Source organism: Diplotaxodon limnothrissa, linkage group LG2 (assembly GCF_057381915.1).
Source record: "Diplotaxodon limnothrissa isolate DT_005_m linkage group LG2, D_limnothrissa_male_GT1.1, whole genome shotgun sequence".
In the NCBI taxonomy this organism is placed as follows: Eukaryota; Metazoa; Chordata; class Actinopteri; order Cichliformes; family Cichlidae; genus Diplotaxodon; species Diplotaxodon limnothrissa.
Genome location: NC_140597.1, coordinates 37,128,124 through 37,147,583, shown reverse-complemented (window position 1 = coordinate 37,147,583; position 19,460 = coordinate 37,128,124). Strand labels below are relative to the sequence as shown.

General features: G+C 40.6%; 2 protein-coding genes across 2 annotated transcripts; both read left to right on the top strand.

Moving 5' to 3' along the window:
- The first annotated feature begins 3,814 nt into the window (after positions 1-3,814).
- Positions 3,815-8,985, top strand: arl13a (ADP-ribosylation factor-like 13A). The gene is made up of 10 exons (XM_085372983.1): positions 3,815-3,834; positions 6,369-6,485; positions 6,659-6,729; positions 6,817-7,069; positions 7,203-7,308; positions 7,436-7,641; positions 7,718-7,826; positions 8,345-8,612; positions 8,700-8,816; positions 8,930-8,985. The coding sequence occupies exons 1-10, from the start codon at positions 3,815-3,817 to the stop codon at positions 8,983-8,985; spliced, it is 1,323 nt and encodes a 440-aa protein (XP_085229109.1).
- Positions 8,986-12,971: 3,986 nt separating this feature from the next.
- tmem35a (transmembrane protein 35A) lies at positions 12,972-14,392 on the top strand. Its single transcript, XM_085372973.1, has 2 exons — positions 12,972-13,091; positions 14,027-14,392. Exons 1-2 carry the CDS (start codon positions 12,972-12,974, stop codon positions 14,390-14,392), a joined length of 486 nt encoding a protein of 161 aa, XP_085229099.1.
- The last annotated feature ends 5,068 nt before the right edge of the window (positions 14,393-19,460 follow it).

Below are 19,460 nucleotides of genomic sequence, written 5' to 3'. Positions count from 1 at the left end.
TATGTAACTGTTAGTTAGAAGGGCACTCATTAGTCAATGCGCTCTGCAGTACAAGTGGGAACCATTTGGTTGTTTGCTCATCTATTCACACAAACAAGGGTTATCACTGTTCAAGGAGCATGAGAAAGCCACAAGCTGGAGTGAACTGCCTGACACCTCCACTCAACCACACATTTAGGTTTCAGTGTGGGGGTTCATTTCAGTTAGTATCTGAGCCTTTTTCTGGGATTTTCACCTTTTCTGATCAATTAGATTAAAAAGCTGGTGGACCAAAAGCTTTTAAATAAGCCCCCACCCTCCTTTTTTATTTTGCTGAACTAGAGAAGAAAAGAAGCTCAGTTTACACCATTGTGGTTATAGCATTGTGCCATAATTTCCTCTTCTCTACAAAAAAAACAAACAAAAAACCAGAGGAAGTTTTTCCAGTTTTTCAACACAGCTCACCCAAACGTGACCTCTTCTCGTCTAATCAGCTGCCCTGTAACTAATCATGCCTGGCATTGCGAAAGGGACCTAACATTACATTACCGTGTTATTGGTCAGTCAGGTCACAAAAAGGGTTTTTTAACAGTCACCCTGGGTCTGTCCAAATGTGTACATAAGAAAGAGCAATGCAATCCCAAGCATACATTCATTAATACACTGATTACTTTCCAAAATATCTAACAGTTCGCTCGACAGTTTTTCAAACCAGAATGTGAAAAGCAGCCTAATGTAAGCTGAGAAGCAGTAGCAATATTGGAAGTTGGGGGTCTTTGAAACATGATAGCAGTGTGGACAACAGGAGGAGATAGGGGTGTGGTGCTGAACTGCTGCTGTTTATCACTGTGTGTGCGTGTGTGTATGTGTGTGTCAGCTGACGCAGGGCTGTGGTCAGAGCTTTGGATGAGTTTACTCAGCAGAGGGAGGCAGTGGCTGATTGGAAGTCGGTTTAATGACATAATGAGATAAAGCTCTCACAGAAGCCACTGATCCCAGTCTCTGAAAGAAGCCATTACATATTTATTTGCTCACAAATTAAATCATGGCTGCAGAAACCCCACCTCTTTCACTCACCCTTAACTATGTGTGGGTTTTTCGCTGAGCATCGGGCTTTGGGGGAATCTTTAAGGTGACTTGTTTTGAGATTAATTTATAGTATTGAAGGGTTTTACCTGCACTGAGGAATTTTTCATAACTAATTCCGCCAAAGAGTTTTATCTACTAAAGACAAAGAACAAAATTTGGTTGTCATTTACTCATTCACACTTTTGTTTACAAATGGTCAGAAACAGCAAGAAAATATATCGATTTGATTAAAACAAGACAACACAGACTAACAGCCTTTAATATACTCGGAGTGATTGTGCTTGTGTGGATTCTGAGCCAATGCTGAGCCAGGAAAAACTCTGGATTTAGATTGTATGGTGCACAGCAGTCACAGGCAACAATAATAGATCCGGTGTCTATGACGCCATCTAGCGGATGATGTTACACACAAACTGTATCGGGCGGCTTAATTAGGGTATTAATACCATTATGTAATATATTCAGATGATGCTTTCCTAATGTTAGAATGAATGGCTGTTACATAAATAAATATGTAAACAAACTTGACTTTGCTTTTTTTTTAAAAAGAAAAAAAAACATAAATAAAATAACACGTTATTTATTTCCTCCTAATTATTCACACTCAATACATTTTTTATCTTTATCTGTTTGCTGTTGTTGTGCTCTTTGAGAAATGGAATAAATTAAGACAAAAAGATCTCAAAAGTCACAAGTAATATCCCAGCCGACATGGTAAAAAGTCACCCTAAAAATAAAAGAAAGAAAATGAAAAACAAAATCATATGCACAATATTATGCACACAGATATGCATAAAGGAGCATACATCCGCTAATAATTGTTGCATTTTTTATTATCCAGCCTCATCTACAGTTCCCCTTTAATTCCCTAGAATATTTTCCCATGTATTCCTTTTATAAATAGAATCATGGTCACTATAATTTGGCTTTAAAAAGTAGAAAAAATCCCTCTTTAATGTCAAAGTAAAAAGAAAGACTTCTACATTAATTTCACTTAAAATAACATTTATCATGTAAAGTAACTGGCTGCAGAAATATTCACCCCTTTCAAGTATAGCCATATTTTTCCACAATAGAAGCATTAACCTCACACGTGTGAACGCCAGTTTTGCTCTATTTTTGCATGGGGATCAGGTGTGAACAACTCTTTTTGATTTGATTGAAAACATTCATCTTGTTGTTTTTAAACCATTTCTGCATAGCTGTGTAGCTTTTGCTGAATAAAAGCTAATGATTCTTAGTTCCCTCGGAGACTCAATCAGACGGTCCTCCAGGATTTCCCTCTACTTTTACAAGCCTTTGAATGCCTGCTGCTGCCACCGCCCTGTTTCACAGTGGAGATGGTGTGCATGGCTTGATGTGCACCAAAACATAGCATCTAGTCTGAAGGCTAAACAACCTTCTTCCAGTCAACAGCAGAGTCTCCCACATGCCCTTGGATGATTTGGGTCTTTCTTTGCAACGAAGAGATTTTTCTACCTTTTTTTTTAAGCACTAGCAAATAATTTTCTAGGCACTTCTGACTGGTCATAGGTGTCCTGTCTTGGTGGCCTCCCTCACCACTCTTCTTCTTGCACAGTCACTCAGTTTTAGGAGGATGACCTGCTCTAGGCTGACTTACACATGTGCCGCTTTACATTTCCATTACCTGAGCTCCAGGGAATGTTCAGTGACTTGGATTTTTTTTGTACCCATTCCTTGAATTATACTTTTCAATAACTTTTTCTTTGAGTTGCTTTAGGTCTTCTTTTATGTTCATGGTGTAACTGTAGCCAGAAATATTGATTAACCAGTGACTGGACCTTCCAGACATGGGTGCCTTTGTACTAAAATCACTTGAGACACATTCACTGCACTTAGGTGATATCCATTTCACAAATTGTGCAGTTGCTGCAACCATCTGGCTGGACCGCTTTTGAATTAGATCGGTCACTTTAAAAGAGGGGAAATATTTATGCAGTAACTTATTTTACATGATATATTTTTATTTCATTGTATAAATCTGTTTTTACTTTCACATTAAAGAGAATTTTTTTCATGTAAGTTCTTGTCATAAAAGCTAAAAGATATCAAAGGAGAGCCAAAAAAGGAGAAAACATCCAAATGGCATTTTATGTTTTCCTGATAAACCTTCAGTCCTAGGGTTCCCAAGGATGTTATTTTTACAAGACCCAAGCAATAAAAACATTGCTGCCTATAAAGCACCCTCTCCTAGTGCACTTGCACCCCCAATAGCTGCCTATCCCACTAGGACACCCCCAGGCATCCTCTGTCCAAGCACTGATGGGTCTGATCTGCTCTCAAGCCACAAGGAGGCACAACACAATATTAGGTGGCTGTAATCTTTCTGTTTTAATTGTAAATTCAGTGTGACACTAAACGGCCCTCATAGTGTCATTATCTCACTGAGAGACTGAGATTGTGCAGCCTAAATCCATCTCTGCTACCACTTTCTGTCTTGACCAAGAAAAGGAGATCACAGCACGCCACAGATCACACCACTCGACAAATTTAGTTTTCCGGGGGTGGATATAAGCGCCTTCATTTGGTCGAGTTCCAGAAGGACCACGCCATCCAATGGGATTAGAAGTTGGTTCAGAGAGCTCTGGGATTGGTTGAAAAGCCAATACAACATTTTCCAGATTGCACCTCCCACATGGGGTGACCAAAGGCTTAGTGTGAGCCTGATTAGTTCTGTAGCCGACGGGTACAAGATGTCAGTGAAGACGAGCACCCAAACAAATGCATGGACATAGACATACTTCTGTGAGTATTCATTGAGCAGAAGGCTAAATCTTTCAAATTTGCAACTTTTATATGTAGTGGTGTCAGCTAATAGCTCCTGCTGAATTTAAAATGCTTTTCTGTGAGTTATAGAGTCACTGCATTTTACCAGGCATGTGACACTGTTGGTGTTTGTATGAAAAATGATTTTTTTCAGGGCAGTTTTTCCCATGTAGAAAAAATATCAGTCATAACTGCTGCTTTGTTTTAGTGGGGAATCCAAATTGATTAACCGTTCTTTTATGGTAGATTAAAAGTTTTCATAAAAAGTTGTTTTTTTTAATCTTTTGTTCTGATTATTTGGGATTTTTATCAAATTAGATAAAACTGTTTCTTATTTTCCATTGTTAGTAGTCCAGTTTCTTCTTTATTTATGCCTCTTAAAATGATAAAACTTAACTGATGTTTTGTATTTTATAAACAATTTAATGTTATGTTTTGTGCGCTACATGGGTGTGATGCCTAAAATGTACTGAAGTCATTGAAATTAATACATGCAACATGCACATTTAGTACCCTGGATTGGTGATTCCCTTGTGTTTCAAAACTACACATGACTAACTAATCTGGTTTAAATGTCTAAAACAATGAGATATGAAAACCAGTCCTCTTTACACCATAGCAGAAACAGGGGCGGCCTCTTCTACAGCCAGTACAAACATGGGGCAGCTTGTTAACAACACTGTAAAAGCAGGCCATTCTAAACTGGCTTTAGCAGATTACAGGACCTGAACAGATGCACTTGACAAAGGAAGATCTGCTTGTGTGTGTGTTTTTAGCACATGCCCTACCTCAGATGCACCTGCTGTGTGTTTATTGGGAAGTTTCAGGATGACTGGATGACTGCTCATGCATCCAATGACATGTTAGAGAGCTTCTATGAGGCAAACACACATTCAGTGGCATAAAGACAATATCAAGAGAAGTTACTGAGAAACATCATGCAATACTTGCTTGTAATGGCCTATCTCAGGGGTACTTGGAGAGGCTTGAGCCCATATGTTAGATATGTTAGCAATTAAGAAAGTATTTGTGAAGAGTGTGGCTGTTGAGAAATCAAATCAAATCAAATCAAATCACTTTTATTGTCACATCACATGTGCAGGCACACTGGCACAGCACATGCGAGTGAAATTCTTGTGTGCGAGCCCCACAAGCAACAGAGATGTGCAAACACAACAACACAAACGAGCAAAATACAAGAATGGCCAACCTGAAACTAATAAATATATGTACAATATATAATAGTGTATGCATTTCTGGATGTGTATACTAAATATTTTCCTACGTGTGTGTGTGTGTGTGTGTGTGTGTGTGTGTGTGTGTGTGTGTGTATACACATTTTTACAAATTAAATAGTAAAAAAAAAAAAATATATATATAATAATAATAATAATAATAATAAAATATATAGAATATACAGAGTTGAATATGTGCAAAACAAGTGGCATTTATATACAGTGTGGAGTGCATAATGTTGAAGTTCCAGTAGTGAAGCTGAGGTGTCTATGACGTGTTCAGCAGTCTGATGGCCTGATGGAAGAAGCTGTCTCTCAGTCTGCTGGTACGGGACCGGATGCTGCAGAACCTCCTTCCTGATGGAAGCAGTCTGAACAGTTTATGGCTGGGGTGACTGGAGTCCTTGATGATCCTCCCCGCTTTCCTCAGGCAGCGCTTCCTGTAGATGTCTTGGAGGGAGGGAAGCTCACCTCCAATTATCCATTCAGAGCACCGCACTACTCGCTGGAGAGCTTTGCAGTTGTAGGCGGTGCTGTTGCCATACCAGGTGGTGATGCATCCAGTGAGGATGCTCTCAATGGCACAGTGATAGAAGGTCCTGAGGATGCGGGGGCTCATGCCGAATCTTTCTTGATGTAGTTCTGATAGATCATCGGTTCCAGAAGGAAAAGAAAAAAAAAGCTTTCAAAATTAGATTAGCTATTATGGTGGACTAACTGGTGTTAGTGGTGGGATTCTCAGAACTGTGATGCCCAGGAGGCTAAATGAGAGGACGACATGGATAAGTTGCATCATAATGGACATTTTAGTTGGAGTAGAGAGCATGGTGTTTCATGTTTTCAATTATGACTTGGTTTACGGTTGTTTACCTGTTAATGAGGGGGCTGTTATATGTCTTCACATCAAATTTAGGAAATTTTATCTGCTTCAGTGGACAGAAGAGTTTATGTTAAAGACAAATGTGCCTGCAGTCTTGCTTTTTGCAACTATCATGCATAGACATGAACTGTTTAAAGTAGTGCATTCTTTCCTTCTCATGAAGGGCCATATAAAATTCCAATGAGGGCTTCTACTGGCCCGGAAGCTGCGCCCTGGATAACCCTGGGCAGTGAATGCACTGTCGCGAGTGACCATCTGTAAACGTCTCCTAAGTCCACAGGAGACAGACACAAAGCATCTTTGCGATGGATCTGGCCTCGTTCCCAAGTGACTCAACCTTCCAGCCTTATCTGCGTATGTGTGTGTGAGTCACACTGAGATTTACCATCTGTCTGCAGGTACCAGTTCCAGAAAAGATGGTGGCCACTGTGCACACCTTGCTCACCTCAAGTAAACATGTTCAGCCTGATGAGCAACTGCTGCAACTGGGTCTCCAAAATACAGGAGCCAATCAGGTACAGATATTACACTTTCGCAATCTTCCTGCTGAACTTACTAAAAATAAAACGCTTCCTCTCAATCACTCGAGGAGATTATTTTTAGACATTCTTGTAGCATCAGCTCATTGATTGTTCCTAAAATCCACAGAAGTCATCTTAAGCTAATATCAATATGCATTCGTCTGCAGGAAAGTGACCATTCTTGTGGTTGGTCTTGACAAAGCGGGAAAAACATCCTCCATCAGAGGCATGCTAAGAGGTATGCATGTGGCTTTACCAAGGGTTCAACCTCAAGTGTTTATTTCAGAAATACAACAAGTAACCACCTGTGTTTCCCCCCCTTCAGTCGCCAATGTTGTCGAATCAGGATCCACACATGGCTGCATTAGACATGAGCTGAGGGTGGAGAATTACCTGGTCACACTCTTGGATGTTGGAGGATCAGCAGAGTCCCGTGGCACCTGGAGGGAGCTCTATGGAGAGGCTCATGGCATCATCTTTGTTGTGGACTCTGGTGACAGGCAGAGGATAAAGGAAGTCAGGGAGGTTCTTTCGGACCTGTTGAAGCAGCCGAGGGTAGCAGGAAAACCTCTACTAGTGTAATTACACTCTGTTTTATATGTCTGAATTTTACATCAGATCTCAAATCATGTGCAAACAATGCCCCCTGGTGGCTCACATGTAAAAATACAGAACAAAATATTAATTGTGACACTTCTCTTTTGCTTTCAGATTGGCCAACAAACAGGATAAAATGAATGCTTTGCTGGGTAGTGAATTGATTGAGATATTGTCTTTAGAGAAGTTGGTCAACCAGAGCCGCTCTCTGTGCCATATTGTAAGTAATATTTCAAAATGATCTAATCAGGCTTAAATCTTATTTAATAAAATATAGACAGCTCTGCATTAAAGGGGGACTCCTTAGATGTGCAAAGAAACTGAGCTTTCTTTCTGTTTCCACTCAGGAGCCTTGTTCAGCCTTAATGGACCTGCGGCGCTGGTCAGACAGAAAGACTCTGCGAGGTCTTCGCTGGTTGCTGCGAGCTGTTTGTCTGGATTATCCAGAGCTGTGTGCTCGTGTAGCTCAGGACAGCAAAAGGCCTCTGGAGCCAAGAGAGAGGGAGAGGAATGGAAAAGCAGAGAAAGTGCAAAGAAAAACCAAGGTCGAACGGTAAGAAAGGCCTTCAGAGCTCAAATATTGCAGATAAAGGCATTAATGTTTTAACATGAATTTGTTATTACCTCAGAATAAGATCCAGCAAGTCAGATCTGCGCAAGGTTCATCGGCCCAAAGACAAGGAGAAAAAACCCAAGAGCGAAGGAAAGCTGCAACCCATTCGGAATATGCTGCAAAAGGTCAGAAAAATGTCTTGCATTCTTTATAAAACCTTATAAAATGTAATGCGATCAGCAGCTAGGCCATAAATTCTTCATAGAATAATGATGGTACCATCGCAAATAATGATGGTGATTCTCAAAGAAACACACTAAAACTTGTATAAGCAAAAACTCCTAAATCCTAAATTTGTTTCTGTGGCATATCTGTTGTATTGGGTTGTATTAAACCGCACATGTAGATGCTGTCTGTCTTCATGTGTTTGCTCTACTATGATTTTATCTGTTGCATTAAATGTTCTGTTTTAAATTCATTTCAATAGGGCTACGATTAATGATTAATCTGCCAATTCTATTGATGATAAGTCTAAATGTCGGGATGCACAATTCGTTTAATAGTCTGCATTTTCAGAAATACAGAAAAATGCCCACCTCAGCTTTGGAGAACAAATTCTCCCATTCTCTTCTTTTGAATTTTCATTTTGGTGATGTGGCAGGTGTATAAACTGCACTTTGCTTTAAATTAAATCTATTTCCAGGACACTTCGCTGAAAAAGAAGCTAAAGACAAAGAAGAAGAAGAAGACAGTTAAGGTGAAGGAAGGTGAAAAAGATGAGGGACCGCCGAACGAAGAGGAAGAGGACGGTGACGCCAATGAAGGAGAGCAAGATAACTCTGGTCACAGAGACAAAGCCAGCAGTGCTCTGATCCCTCCAAAAAAGGACAAACTTAAACGCAAAACAAAGGTGAAAGAAGAGACGCTGGATGTGCCAGAATCACCAGAGAATGACGAGAAACCACTGAAAGGTTCCCAAAAGCAGTGATTGGATTACACTCAGTTTTAGTGGTTAGCTGTTTAAGAATCTCAAATCTACTTTTTTGTCTTCTGTCTAGTTAAAGGAGAAAAGAAGAAGAAGAAGAGAGTTGTGAAAGTGAAAAGAAAAAACAAGATCAACACAGAGGAGATGCCAGCAGCTTATTCGCAGCCCGTGGACCTTTCTGCAACCTTTGGTGAGCCTCATCCACTTCTTCCACCCAACAATAAAACACACTAACCACACTTTGGACTCTGACAGCATGAAATCGCAGTTTTAATATTATAAGTTCAACCTGTCTCCTGACAGATCTTTACCGGAAAGCAATACTAGCTCTGAAAGAGCGTCAGGATCAGGGACAGTGAGAGTGAATCGTGCGTGTGTCCTGCCACCTGAGTGTGAGGATGTGGGTCCACAGCAGACGTACACAACACATTGCATCCCTTCACACACACACTACTATTTCTGTATCTCTTTCCATATTGTAGACTTTCAACCTGATTCCTGAACCTTTGGAGGGAATTTGCAGACTCCGAAGTGTAGTGAAGGGCAGGTCTGAAGAGTTGTGCTTTGATAAAATAATATCACATTGTAAAAATAAAATGTGTTAAATATAAACTTGTGTACACGGCCAATACATCTAAGAGGATTTTGTTTATATACATTTTTGCAGTTTTGAATGAAAAGAAAACTGGATTTTTAAACTGTTTGTCTGTTTTGTTTTTTGTAATTATTGTTTAAACATTTTCCCATAATAAACAGTGTACTGGGGAACGTTCTGCATATTGTTGAGTGGATCACTTGCATAATACACTAGTATATATTATATAATAAACATTTGTTAATACATTTGCATAATTTCAGGAAACTGGCTCGTGCTGGGCAGCGGCTGCACAATCCTCCTCTGTTTTCTCCCACAGTCCAGAAACATTCACGTGATGTTAACTGGTGTGAAGATAAGGTGGTTGAACGGCTTAAATGTAGTATAAGGTGCTGAATCTGTACTTTTAGGTGTCGTTTGATAATTAGTCATGCATTTTTCCACCTTTCTTCCATCTGGAGAAACTGTTTACCAGATTGCTCGACAGATTTGAGACTTAGCTCTGCAGTTTCTGGCTTTGGCAGAATGATTTGTGAGTTTCATCCATATCAGCTGCACTTCAATAGCTTTCAGCAAAACCTACTAAAGGAACAAAAGATGTAGATAATTGTGATTTGTTCGGTGGTCCTGATCATCAGTTATGATGAAGCTTGTGGTTTCTTCATTTCTTACTGATAAATTTTGGACCTTTTCATATTAAACTGGTGAAAGTGCTGTCCTAAAATATGTCACAGCATTATTACTGCAAGGAGAAAAGTATAATAAATCCAATCAAATATGATGAAATAAGCTGAACAGCTCTCATAGAAATATGGGTGTTCGCTTAAGGAGTGGTTGAATGGTAAATTAAATACATTATAGACTCACATTTTACATTAAACAGATATTTCTTTTGTCTTTTATAAAAACCTGCTCAATTTGTAAGAGAAACTAGTGACTATATAAAAGGGATATTTAGGGAAGCTTTTCTTTTTAGGATCCTAAAATACCACCCGGTGCTCTGATCATCAAATGCCAAAGTCTGGCGACATTAGCAACATATGCTTTATTTTTCATTTAATTGTAACTCAATCTTTAAAATCTACAAAAATCCTATTTCTAAAGCTGTGCAGACAAAAGAAAATTGCCAATTAACGCAGGAGGAAATGGCTGCAAAATAAGTGAAAGAGCTGTGTCAACATTTCATGTCTAATTTCTTTAACATGTGCAAATATGATGTGTGAAAACATGAATTTGCATTAGCAGCCATGTCCTCCACAGGAGGCAGGACTGTCGCGCTTCCACAGCTGCTCGCAGTTTGCGGATCGCTGAGTGCAGCTTTCACTGACAGCCTGTCAATGGTTCACTCACTGAAAGCTGATGTTAAACCAATCATCAGATTGCAATGATACCACATTTTCATAGTGGAATTTATTTTCCTTTTGTCTGGTGGTGGGGGGTGGGGGTGGGGGCAGTATCAGAGATGCCAGTGGCGTCAACAAACTAATACACAAGGGTGGATTCATTATTGCCCAGAATCCGGAGGCATTTCAGTCAGTGAGCGACAGGAGGTCACTCGACAAACTGCTCTCCATCATGGACTCATCTCATCTCGTTCCATACTACAGAAGGGAGCAGAGCACCTTCTCGCACAGACTCATTCAACCCTGCTGCCTTAGTTCCTACTACTCCCTATGAAACTCTACAACTGCTCTCCTTTTTGTCCGTTGTGTGACCAGTGATCCCCGTTTTTACTCTTTACACCCATGACTGCAGTCCAGCCTATACCAGTAACACCATCAGCACATTACCAAATGATAACACAGTTTGTGGACACATCTCAGATAGTGACAAGTCTACCAAAAGAGATAAGATCCTGAAATTGTTAGTTTGGATTTCAGCAAACAACCTGACACTGAACACCAGGAAAACAAAGCAAATCATCTTTGACATCGGGAAGATGTCAGTGCAGACCAGCTCCCTGTCTACATCAGTGGTGACTGTGAGGGCTTATGCTGGTCTGTCCTGGACTACAAAGACCTCAGCAGTCACCAAAAAGATGTACAATTGTATAAGTCCTTTAGATGTGACCTTCACCAAGGTCAGGAAGAATATCTGGCACCCAGATATGAGAGAAAATTTGTCAGGATATTCAGGAGCAACCCAGCGACCAGCAAGGCTCAAGCCTGTTATGAAATGGAAATTGCTGGAACACCAGTGTCACTATTGACAGTGAAGCAAGGTTTTCTTCACCATGGGCTGAGAGGGTGCCAACCATGAAAGAAGCCCCTGCTACATCTTCAAGCTCGACTGAAATTTGGAGGATGGATTTGGAATGGATAAAGCAGGCCAACTTTAAGCTTCTCAACCTGAACCCTGTTAAACCCTACTGAATTTGTGGACTGCACTTATAAGCTGGGCCCATGCCAGGAAACCCACCAATTTAAATAAACTTCAAATTCTCCCAAGAGGAGTGGTCAAATATCCAACCAGAACTATGTCAGAGGCTAGTTGATGGCTCCCACAAGCATCTAGTTGAGGTGCAACTTATTAAGGGACATTCAAGCAAATATCAGTGGTGATGCAGATTTACATTTGAGCCACTTCAAATCTGTGCACCCATTTGTTGTTTTTTAAAATCATTAAAGGCGCATGCTGCATAACCATTCACACTCTGGAAATAATTGAAAGCACAAAATTACCATGTCATTCATGCCCATGATAATGCATGCAAACATTTATCTCAGCATATAGCACAGAAGTGGGTTTTATATGTTACCTCTTTTCGTTAAAATCGCAGAGAGGCACAAAACTCATATATAAAGTTGTTGTTAAGCAACTTGAACCCAGAGCTTTTATCTTGGCTGTGAGCTAATGCCATAATTCAGCACTATGAGTGTTTCACGTAGGATGCGTGTCCCTTCCCTTTAATCTTATTCTTAAACTAAGATGAGAAGTTTTTTTTTTATTTTATTTTATTTTTTTTTATTTTATTAGTAATATAAACATACAAACAAAATGCACCATATATTACAGATTCAGAGAATAAACATTTCTTACATATTAGCAACTTTCATATATAGTGAAAATAAAATATAAAGATGGGGTCACATAAATTAACAGATTATTAACTCACTAAATCAAAATCTTCTACAAAGGAAACAAAAAAAGCAGCCTTTTTCTTTTTAACTAAAGTCAAAGATTTAACCAACAGGTTTAGGTCGTTTTTCCAGTGAGCCAGTGTTGGTTTAATCTTAAAAAAGCGACATTTATGTATAAAATACTTACACAAGATTAATAACACATTAACACCATAATTAGCTTTCTTTTCTTTCAAAAACACTCCAAACATTATCATATTTAAGGTAAATGGGGTAATTTGAATCCCACTGGAATAAAGCCAGGTATGAAAATCCAACCAAAATATTTGTATAAAATTGCACAAAAAGAATAGATGGTCCAAATCCTCCTCTTCTGTTTCACAAAATACACAATTACCCGTTTCTATTTTGAATCTATCACTAAGGAGTCTATTTGTCGGGTAAATTTTATTCAAGATTTTAAAACTAAGATGAGAAGTAGGTCTTCTGCCTGCTCCGCATCCAGCAGCTCCCTTCCTGCTGCTGCTGGATGCGGAGCAGGCAGGGACCCCGGTCGCCATTTTTATGGTAGATCCAGAAGCCCATCCCCCTCGCGCATCTTCACTGGGAAACGTTCCGACTTTCATTCAGCTCAGCGGGAAGCGCCCGGCCGCATGCACGGTACTGAAAAATGGCTTCACCAAGGACAATAACCATTGTGGCTCTTTCTTTTGCTCTGGGTTTATTTTTCGTGTTTATGGGGACCATTAAGCTCACCCCGAGACTAAGCAAAGATGCATACGACGAAATGGTGAGTAGCGTTGAGTCTTACCCGTGAAGTGTCCGCATCTTTGGGGGGGGGGGGGGGGTAAAGGCCATTGTTCTGCGGTGACTACAGACTCAATGTGTAGGGAAGCTGACCTAAATAGTAAAAGGACGGGAAAATGAGTGTTTTAGATGCTGGGTTGCTCTTTTAATAGGCCTGTCTGTTGCTTGTTTTCCCAGTGGAGAGTCCTGTACGGTTATACAAGTGACCTGCTATTATTGCCTGCAACAATACTTTTAGCACGCATGCTAAGCCACCGTGTTTTAGGATAAGACTCAAATTATTTTAGCAGTCATCCCTGTAAACAGATAGCATACATAAAATAGTTTAAAACGGGCCTATCCTTAGCTGAATATGGATGAATAATGAATGAATGAAAGCACTTCCTTTTTCTTTCTTCTTAAAACATGCTGTAATTCAGCTTAAAGATACAAAGAAGCATGCGGGATAATTAACAGTTTTGGAAGTGAGAGATTGGCCTTTATAACCTAAAATGTCTTGTAGCTCCCATGGATGGATGGATAGATAAGATAGATAGAGAAGCAACTTAGCAGTTGGAGAGCAATGGTGGCGCATTCGAGCAATTTCTGTGAGATGCACCTGCGGGTGCTGATGTTGAACTATCCTGTGGAAGATCATCGATGGCATGCCTGTTGGTTTAATTACTGCATTCCCAAGCTCACTGAATATCATAATTGGATGAGTTTGCAGGTTTTCTTGAGCAGTGAGCAATAGTGAGCAATAGGCTGGAGAGTCATTGTGCAGCCACAGTGATGATAAACTGTCATCTAGATGTTGTACCTGCTGACCTGAGTGTGGTGACTCCACCTGGTCCTTACATGGCCTCACTAAAGGACATTCATAGCAGCCTGTAGGCCAAAGTTACACACTATTCATGAAGATTTCTTTTTTCTTTCTAGAAAAGGGCATACAAGAGTTATGCCAAAGCATTGCCGGGCCTGAAGAAGATCGGGATCAGCTCAGTCCTGCTACGTAAGATCATTGGCTCTCTGGAGGTGGGCTGTGGGGTGGTTCTCACCCTTGTACCAGGCCGGCCAAAGGACGTAGCCAACTTCTTGCTGCTGCTTGTCATGCTGGCTGTGCTCTTCTTTCACCAGCTAGTAGGAGACCCCCTGAAACGGTACGCCCACGCTCTAGTCTTTGGTATTCTGCTCACCTGCCGATTGCTCATTGCTCGCCAGAGTGATGACCGGCCAGAAAGAGAGGACAGCAGAGAGGAACAGCACATCAACGATCAGGAAAAGAACAAGGTCAAGCAGTCTTAAGGTCTTTCCTCTTGGTCTATGGATTGTAGTCATTCAAATTTTGAAGGAAACATTCACTCCTAGTAATAATACTACACACACACACATCCTCTGTCCCATCCAGCTGCTGACTGATGACTCTCACCTACTCCTCTACACTCTTACTGTGAAACTGAGAACTCCTGACCCATCCATCCTCTACATAACCGTGGACAATCGTACCTTTGGAAACTGATGAGCTCAGCTCATTGTCACGTTTATCCATCCCTGTTTCCCTATTTATTTCAGTCCTACACTGTGTTCAATGTTTTACTCTACTAAGAATCTCTGTTATGTTTTAGGTTGATTTGAGAATGCTGTTTTTCATTGAAGAATCTTTGTTGTTTTTCTTTCTAATTTGTTTTTATATTGTAGGTAGGAGAGGTTAATGATGAATTTCAAGCATGTTTAATTTGGTCAAATTTACAGAGTTTAAACTAAAAAAGGCACTGATAAGGGGAATTTTGGACTTGCTGTACTTTTTTAATTCGTCTTACATATCCAGGTCTGATGTTGATGCAGTGTTACCCAGTGACTCCTTCAGTAAAAAAAACAACCTATAAATCCTTTTTCATTTTTCATCTCAGTAGACTTTTGCAGAAGTACGCATGAAATCTTCTCAAAGTAAAATAAGCTGAATATCATCCTTTCAGTTCTGTTATTACACTGAAGTTGTTTAGCTGGGAATGATGGTGCTCGCTGCCTCAGACGTCGGCAGCCTGCTTGTACTGCAGAACACAACCAAATCAGAAGAGTATTTTCTCATTGAAACTCAATTTTACCATTTGTAATTCACAGTTGGAAGTCTTAAATTCTAATCACGGGTTTGTTTCTTCTTCTCTAAAGATATGAAAATAATTCCTACTGCGGTTGAAAATACTGTCAATTTTGAGACTCACAATATTTCTGTAAATGATATACTTAAAATAAAGAATTGGAGCTCAGCCTGACTAGTGCATTTCATTCCATTAAAGTTAAGTAAAAATACCTTAAATATGAATCACGAGCTGCCCCCCCCCCCCCCCCCCCCGCCTTGTTATATAACTTCAGCCAGTCCCTGTCAAAGTAATTCCTTCATATTAGCACATATCCTACATACTACCTAGAAAAGTACTGTGTGCAACAGCTCTGCAAGAGAAGTCTTGGTCATTTTATTCTGTCCATTGCACATAGATTGGTTTATTATAAAATGCTGCTTAACTCAGGCTGGCATTAAGTTATTATTGTCAGAAGGGACTGACTTTCGCACCTTTTTTTGTTTATGTGAATTTTCTCATAAGATGACTCCTGATGGCCTAAACTCAAAGCTGTGTCTGACACAGCAAAAAAAAAAAAAAGCCCTCATATGAGCAACAATCAAACAGGCTCACTGTACAGACTGGCTCTGATGGTTGTTTGTCTTAAGCCACTTTTCCTCCTGCTGAGCATGAAAGCTGGATGGGATATTTGTTACAGTTTGGATGAAAGTTATAAGAAGAAGACACGCTTTAAAAATCATGCATTATGCATTCCCCAAAGGGCAAATTATGACAGATGTTTGCAGAACAGCTTTGTCCACATGAAAAGAGAAATTTGTTTGTGAGTTGTAGCTGAGATTTCTGGCATACTGAAGAAAATATTAGGTAAATGAAATATAATATGATCTCTGGAAAACTAATTCAATCCCTGCAAAATGGCATAGGCATCTTAGATCCTTTGCCCTGCGTGTTCTTAGATATGGACATGTCTTTTACAGGCATATTTACTAACATAGATACATATAACTATGGAAAAAAAAAATTCAGGATAGACATAGCATTTTGGGTTTTGCTGCTGAATTACAGGAGGGCATTATTTTCTCTTGCAAAAGATGTTTTTCTAAAGGGGATAAATAAGGAGGCACTGAAGCACCACACTTTCACAAGCTGTTATCGTGGTTGCCACATTGATATTTTGGGATGAGCTACAATCTTTGTTCCAAAAGTTCATACGAAGTCCCACTTGATGTTTGTCGACTGTGCTTTTGATTTAAATTGTAAATGACAGATTTAAAAAAAAAAAAATCCACCTGACAAGGCTGATTTCTGCAAGGCTTGATCTGAAGATTTTCTGTGCCAGTTTTGGAAAAGACTGGAAAAAGGGCGAGTTATCAAAAATATTCTAACCAATCCATAAAGTCCAATATGGCTGTTACATTAATTAGTTAAGCATCAATATTCCATGGAAATTATGCCACAGAATATATGTGAGATGATCTATAGTGTAATGGTTTACAGATTTGCCTAAAACAATCAAAAGATGCCAAGTTTGATACAGGGAGGAGAAATAAATCCCTCTGGAGTTGAGTCAAGAAGGGCATTAAAATAGCTTTGTTCTACAAAAAAAAAAGATTGTATACATCTGGGATATTGTCCTCCCACTGTAGACTGCATTCGACTAAGGATCTGGCGTCTATATGTAGGAAGACTCAGAAGTGTTGGTATTTAATTTTGGACAAAGCGTTTGAAGGCTACAGGATTCAAGAATGGCTGGCAAGATATGAGGTGCTAAAATGTAACTTCATTAATGAAGTGAAATTTTTTGCTGTGAGCACCAAAGTAAATTAAAAGACTGATATAGCCTATATATCAGCTATTTCTAGGTTGATATGAAGGCTTCTAACTCTCCTTAAGTTCATTATCTGTAATTAATCTGTAATTTGTAGTTCTTTATAAGTGTCATATGAATGTAAACTGCATTTTCACAAAAAATGTGCTTTACAAACATATAACGGATTGAAAACAGAGTGAGCAGTAGTGGCTTGCTATGCATACAGTTAGGGTAAACACACAGCATTATTTTTGCTTTCTCAAAATAGGGTCCAGTTTTTTTAGGCCTGCGGCTCTTAAATAAATGCAACCCATAGGTGCGCACACTGTGTCTGAGGAGGATGTGCGGAGGTGCTTCAGGAAGGTGAACGCACGCAAAGCTACTGGTCCGGACGGGATTCCCGGCCGCGTCCTCAGGTCATGCGCGGCTCAGCTGGCTGGAGTGTTCACGCACATCTTCAACCTTTCCCTCTCTCTGTCTGTAGTCCCAGCCTGCTTCAAAATGGCCACCATCGTCCCTGTACCCAAATCCTCCACCATCTCCTCATTAAACGACTGGCGACCTGTAGCCCTGACCCCCATCGTGAGCAAATGCTTCGAGAAGCTGGTCAGGGACTTCATCTGCTCTGCACTACCCGACTCACTGGACCCTCTACAGTTTGCATACCGCCACAACAGGTCCACTGATGATGCCATAGCCCTGACACTACACACTGCCCTGTCACACCTGGAGAAGAGAGACACGTATGTGAGGATGCTGTTTGTAGATTACAGCTCAGCATTCAATACCATCGTTCCCTCGAAGCTGGACAGGAAACTGCAGGATCTAGGACTGAGCAGCTCCCTCTGCAGCTGGATCCTTAGCTTCCTGTCTGACAGACGCCAGGTGGTCAGACTGGGCAGCATCACCTCATCCCCCATCACACTGAACACTGGTGCTCCACAGGGGTGTGTACTGAGCCCTCTCCTGTACTCACTCTACACCTACGACTGCACAGCCACTAACAGCTCCAACATCATTGTGAAGTTTGCGGACGACACTACAGTGGTGGGTCTTATCACCAACGGTGATGAGACGGCTTACAGGGAGGAGGTCAGCGCCCTGACCCACTGGTGTCAAGACAACCATCTCACCCTCAACGTCGCAAAGACAAAGGAGTTGATAGTGGACTTCCGGAGGTGCAGAGAAGTACACACCCCCATCACCATCAACGGCGCTGCTGTGGAGAGAGTGAGCAGCTTCCGGTTCCTTGGCGTACACCTGGCTGAGGATCTTACGTGGTCAGTACACACAAACAAAACAGTGAAGAAGGCCCAGCAGCGCCTCTTCTTTCTCAGGAGACTGAAAAGATTCGGCATGAGCCCCCGCATCCTCAGGACCTTCTATCACTGTGCCATTGAGAGCATCCTCACTGGATGCATCACCACCTGGTATGGCAACAGCACCGCCTACAACTGCAAAGCTCTCCAGCGAGTAGTGCGGTGCTCTGAACGGATAATTGGAGGTGAGCTTCCCTCCCTCCAAGACATCTACAGGAAGTGGTGCCTGAGGAAAGCGGGGAGGATCATCAAGGACTCCAGTCACCCCAGCCATAAACTGTTCAGACTGCTTCCATCAGGAAGGAGGTTCTGCAGCATCCGGTCCCGTACCAGCAGACTGAGAGACAGCTTTTTCCATCAGGCCATCAGACTGCTGAACACGTCATAGACACCTCAGCTTCACTACTGGAACTTCAACATTATGCACTCCACACTGTATATAAATGCCACTTGTTTTGCACATATTCAACTCTGTATATTTTATATATTTTATTATTATTATTATTATTATTATTATTTTATTTTATTTTTTTACTATTTAATTTGTAAAAATGTGTATACACACACACACACACACACACACACACACACACACACACACGTAGGAAAATATTTAGTATACACATCCAGAAATGCATACACTATTATATATTGTACATATATTTATTAGTTTCAGGTTGGCCATTCTTGTATTTTGCTCGTTTGTGTTGTTGTGTTTGCACATCTCTGTTGCTTGTGGGGCTCGCACACAAGAATTTCACTCGCATGTGCTGTGCCAGTGTGCCTGCACATGTGATGTGACAATAAAAAGTGATTTGATTTGATTTGATTTGATTTGAGATACCTGAGTAATTTTAGAGTGTCAGCTTCTTTGTTCACAGAGTGTTTAAGATATCTGACCGGTCCCTTTGTATTCTGTTCATCACTTTATTAAAAATGTAAAACATTTATTATGAAGAACAAATCTACACCAGTGACTATGAGGCACAGAATAACGATGGGCACTCAGCGAGGTGGAAGACGAAAGGACTACAACTCCCGCGAAGCAACAGAACGGGAAGCCCAGACTGCGCAAGCGCAGGGCAAACGGTCGCGCGGATGATTTGAGTTTTGTTTGAATGGCCGAAGACGAAGGGGGTTACCGTGTTTTTAAGTTTTGGCAA

What these genes read in the sequence shown, in the direction of transcription:
- tmem35a (XM_085372973.1), top strand. Translation starts at nt 12,972, where the DNA reads ATGGCTTCACCAAGGACAATAACCATTGTGGCTCTTTCTTTTGCTCTG. An exon ending in AAGATGCATACGACGAAATG is followed by an intron (nt 13,092 to 14,026) that starts GTGAGTAGCGTT and finishes TTTTCTTTCTAG; the next exon opens with AAAAGGGCATACAAGAGTTA.
- arl13a (XM_085372983.1), top strand. Translation starts at nt 3,815, where the DNA reads ATGGACATAGACATACTTCT. An exon ending in GCAGGAAAACCTCTACTAGT is followed by an intron (nt 7,070 to 7,202) that starts GTAATTACACTC and finishes TTTTGCTTTCAG; the next exon opens with ATTGGCCAACAAACAGGATA. An exon ending in TGACGAGAAACCACTGAAAG is followed by an intron (nt 8,613 to 8,699) that starts GTTCCCAAAAGC and finishes TCTTCTGTCTAG; the next exon opens with TTAAAGGAGAAAAGAAGAAG.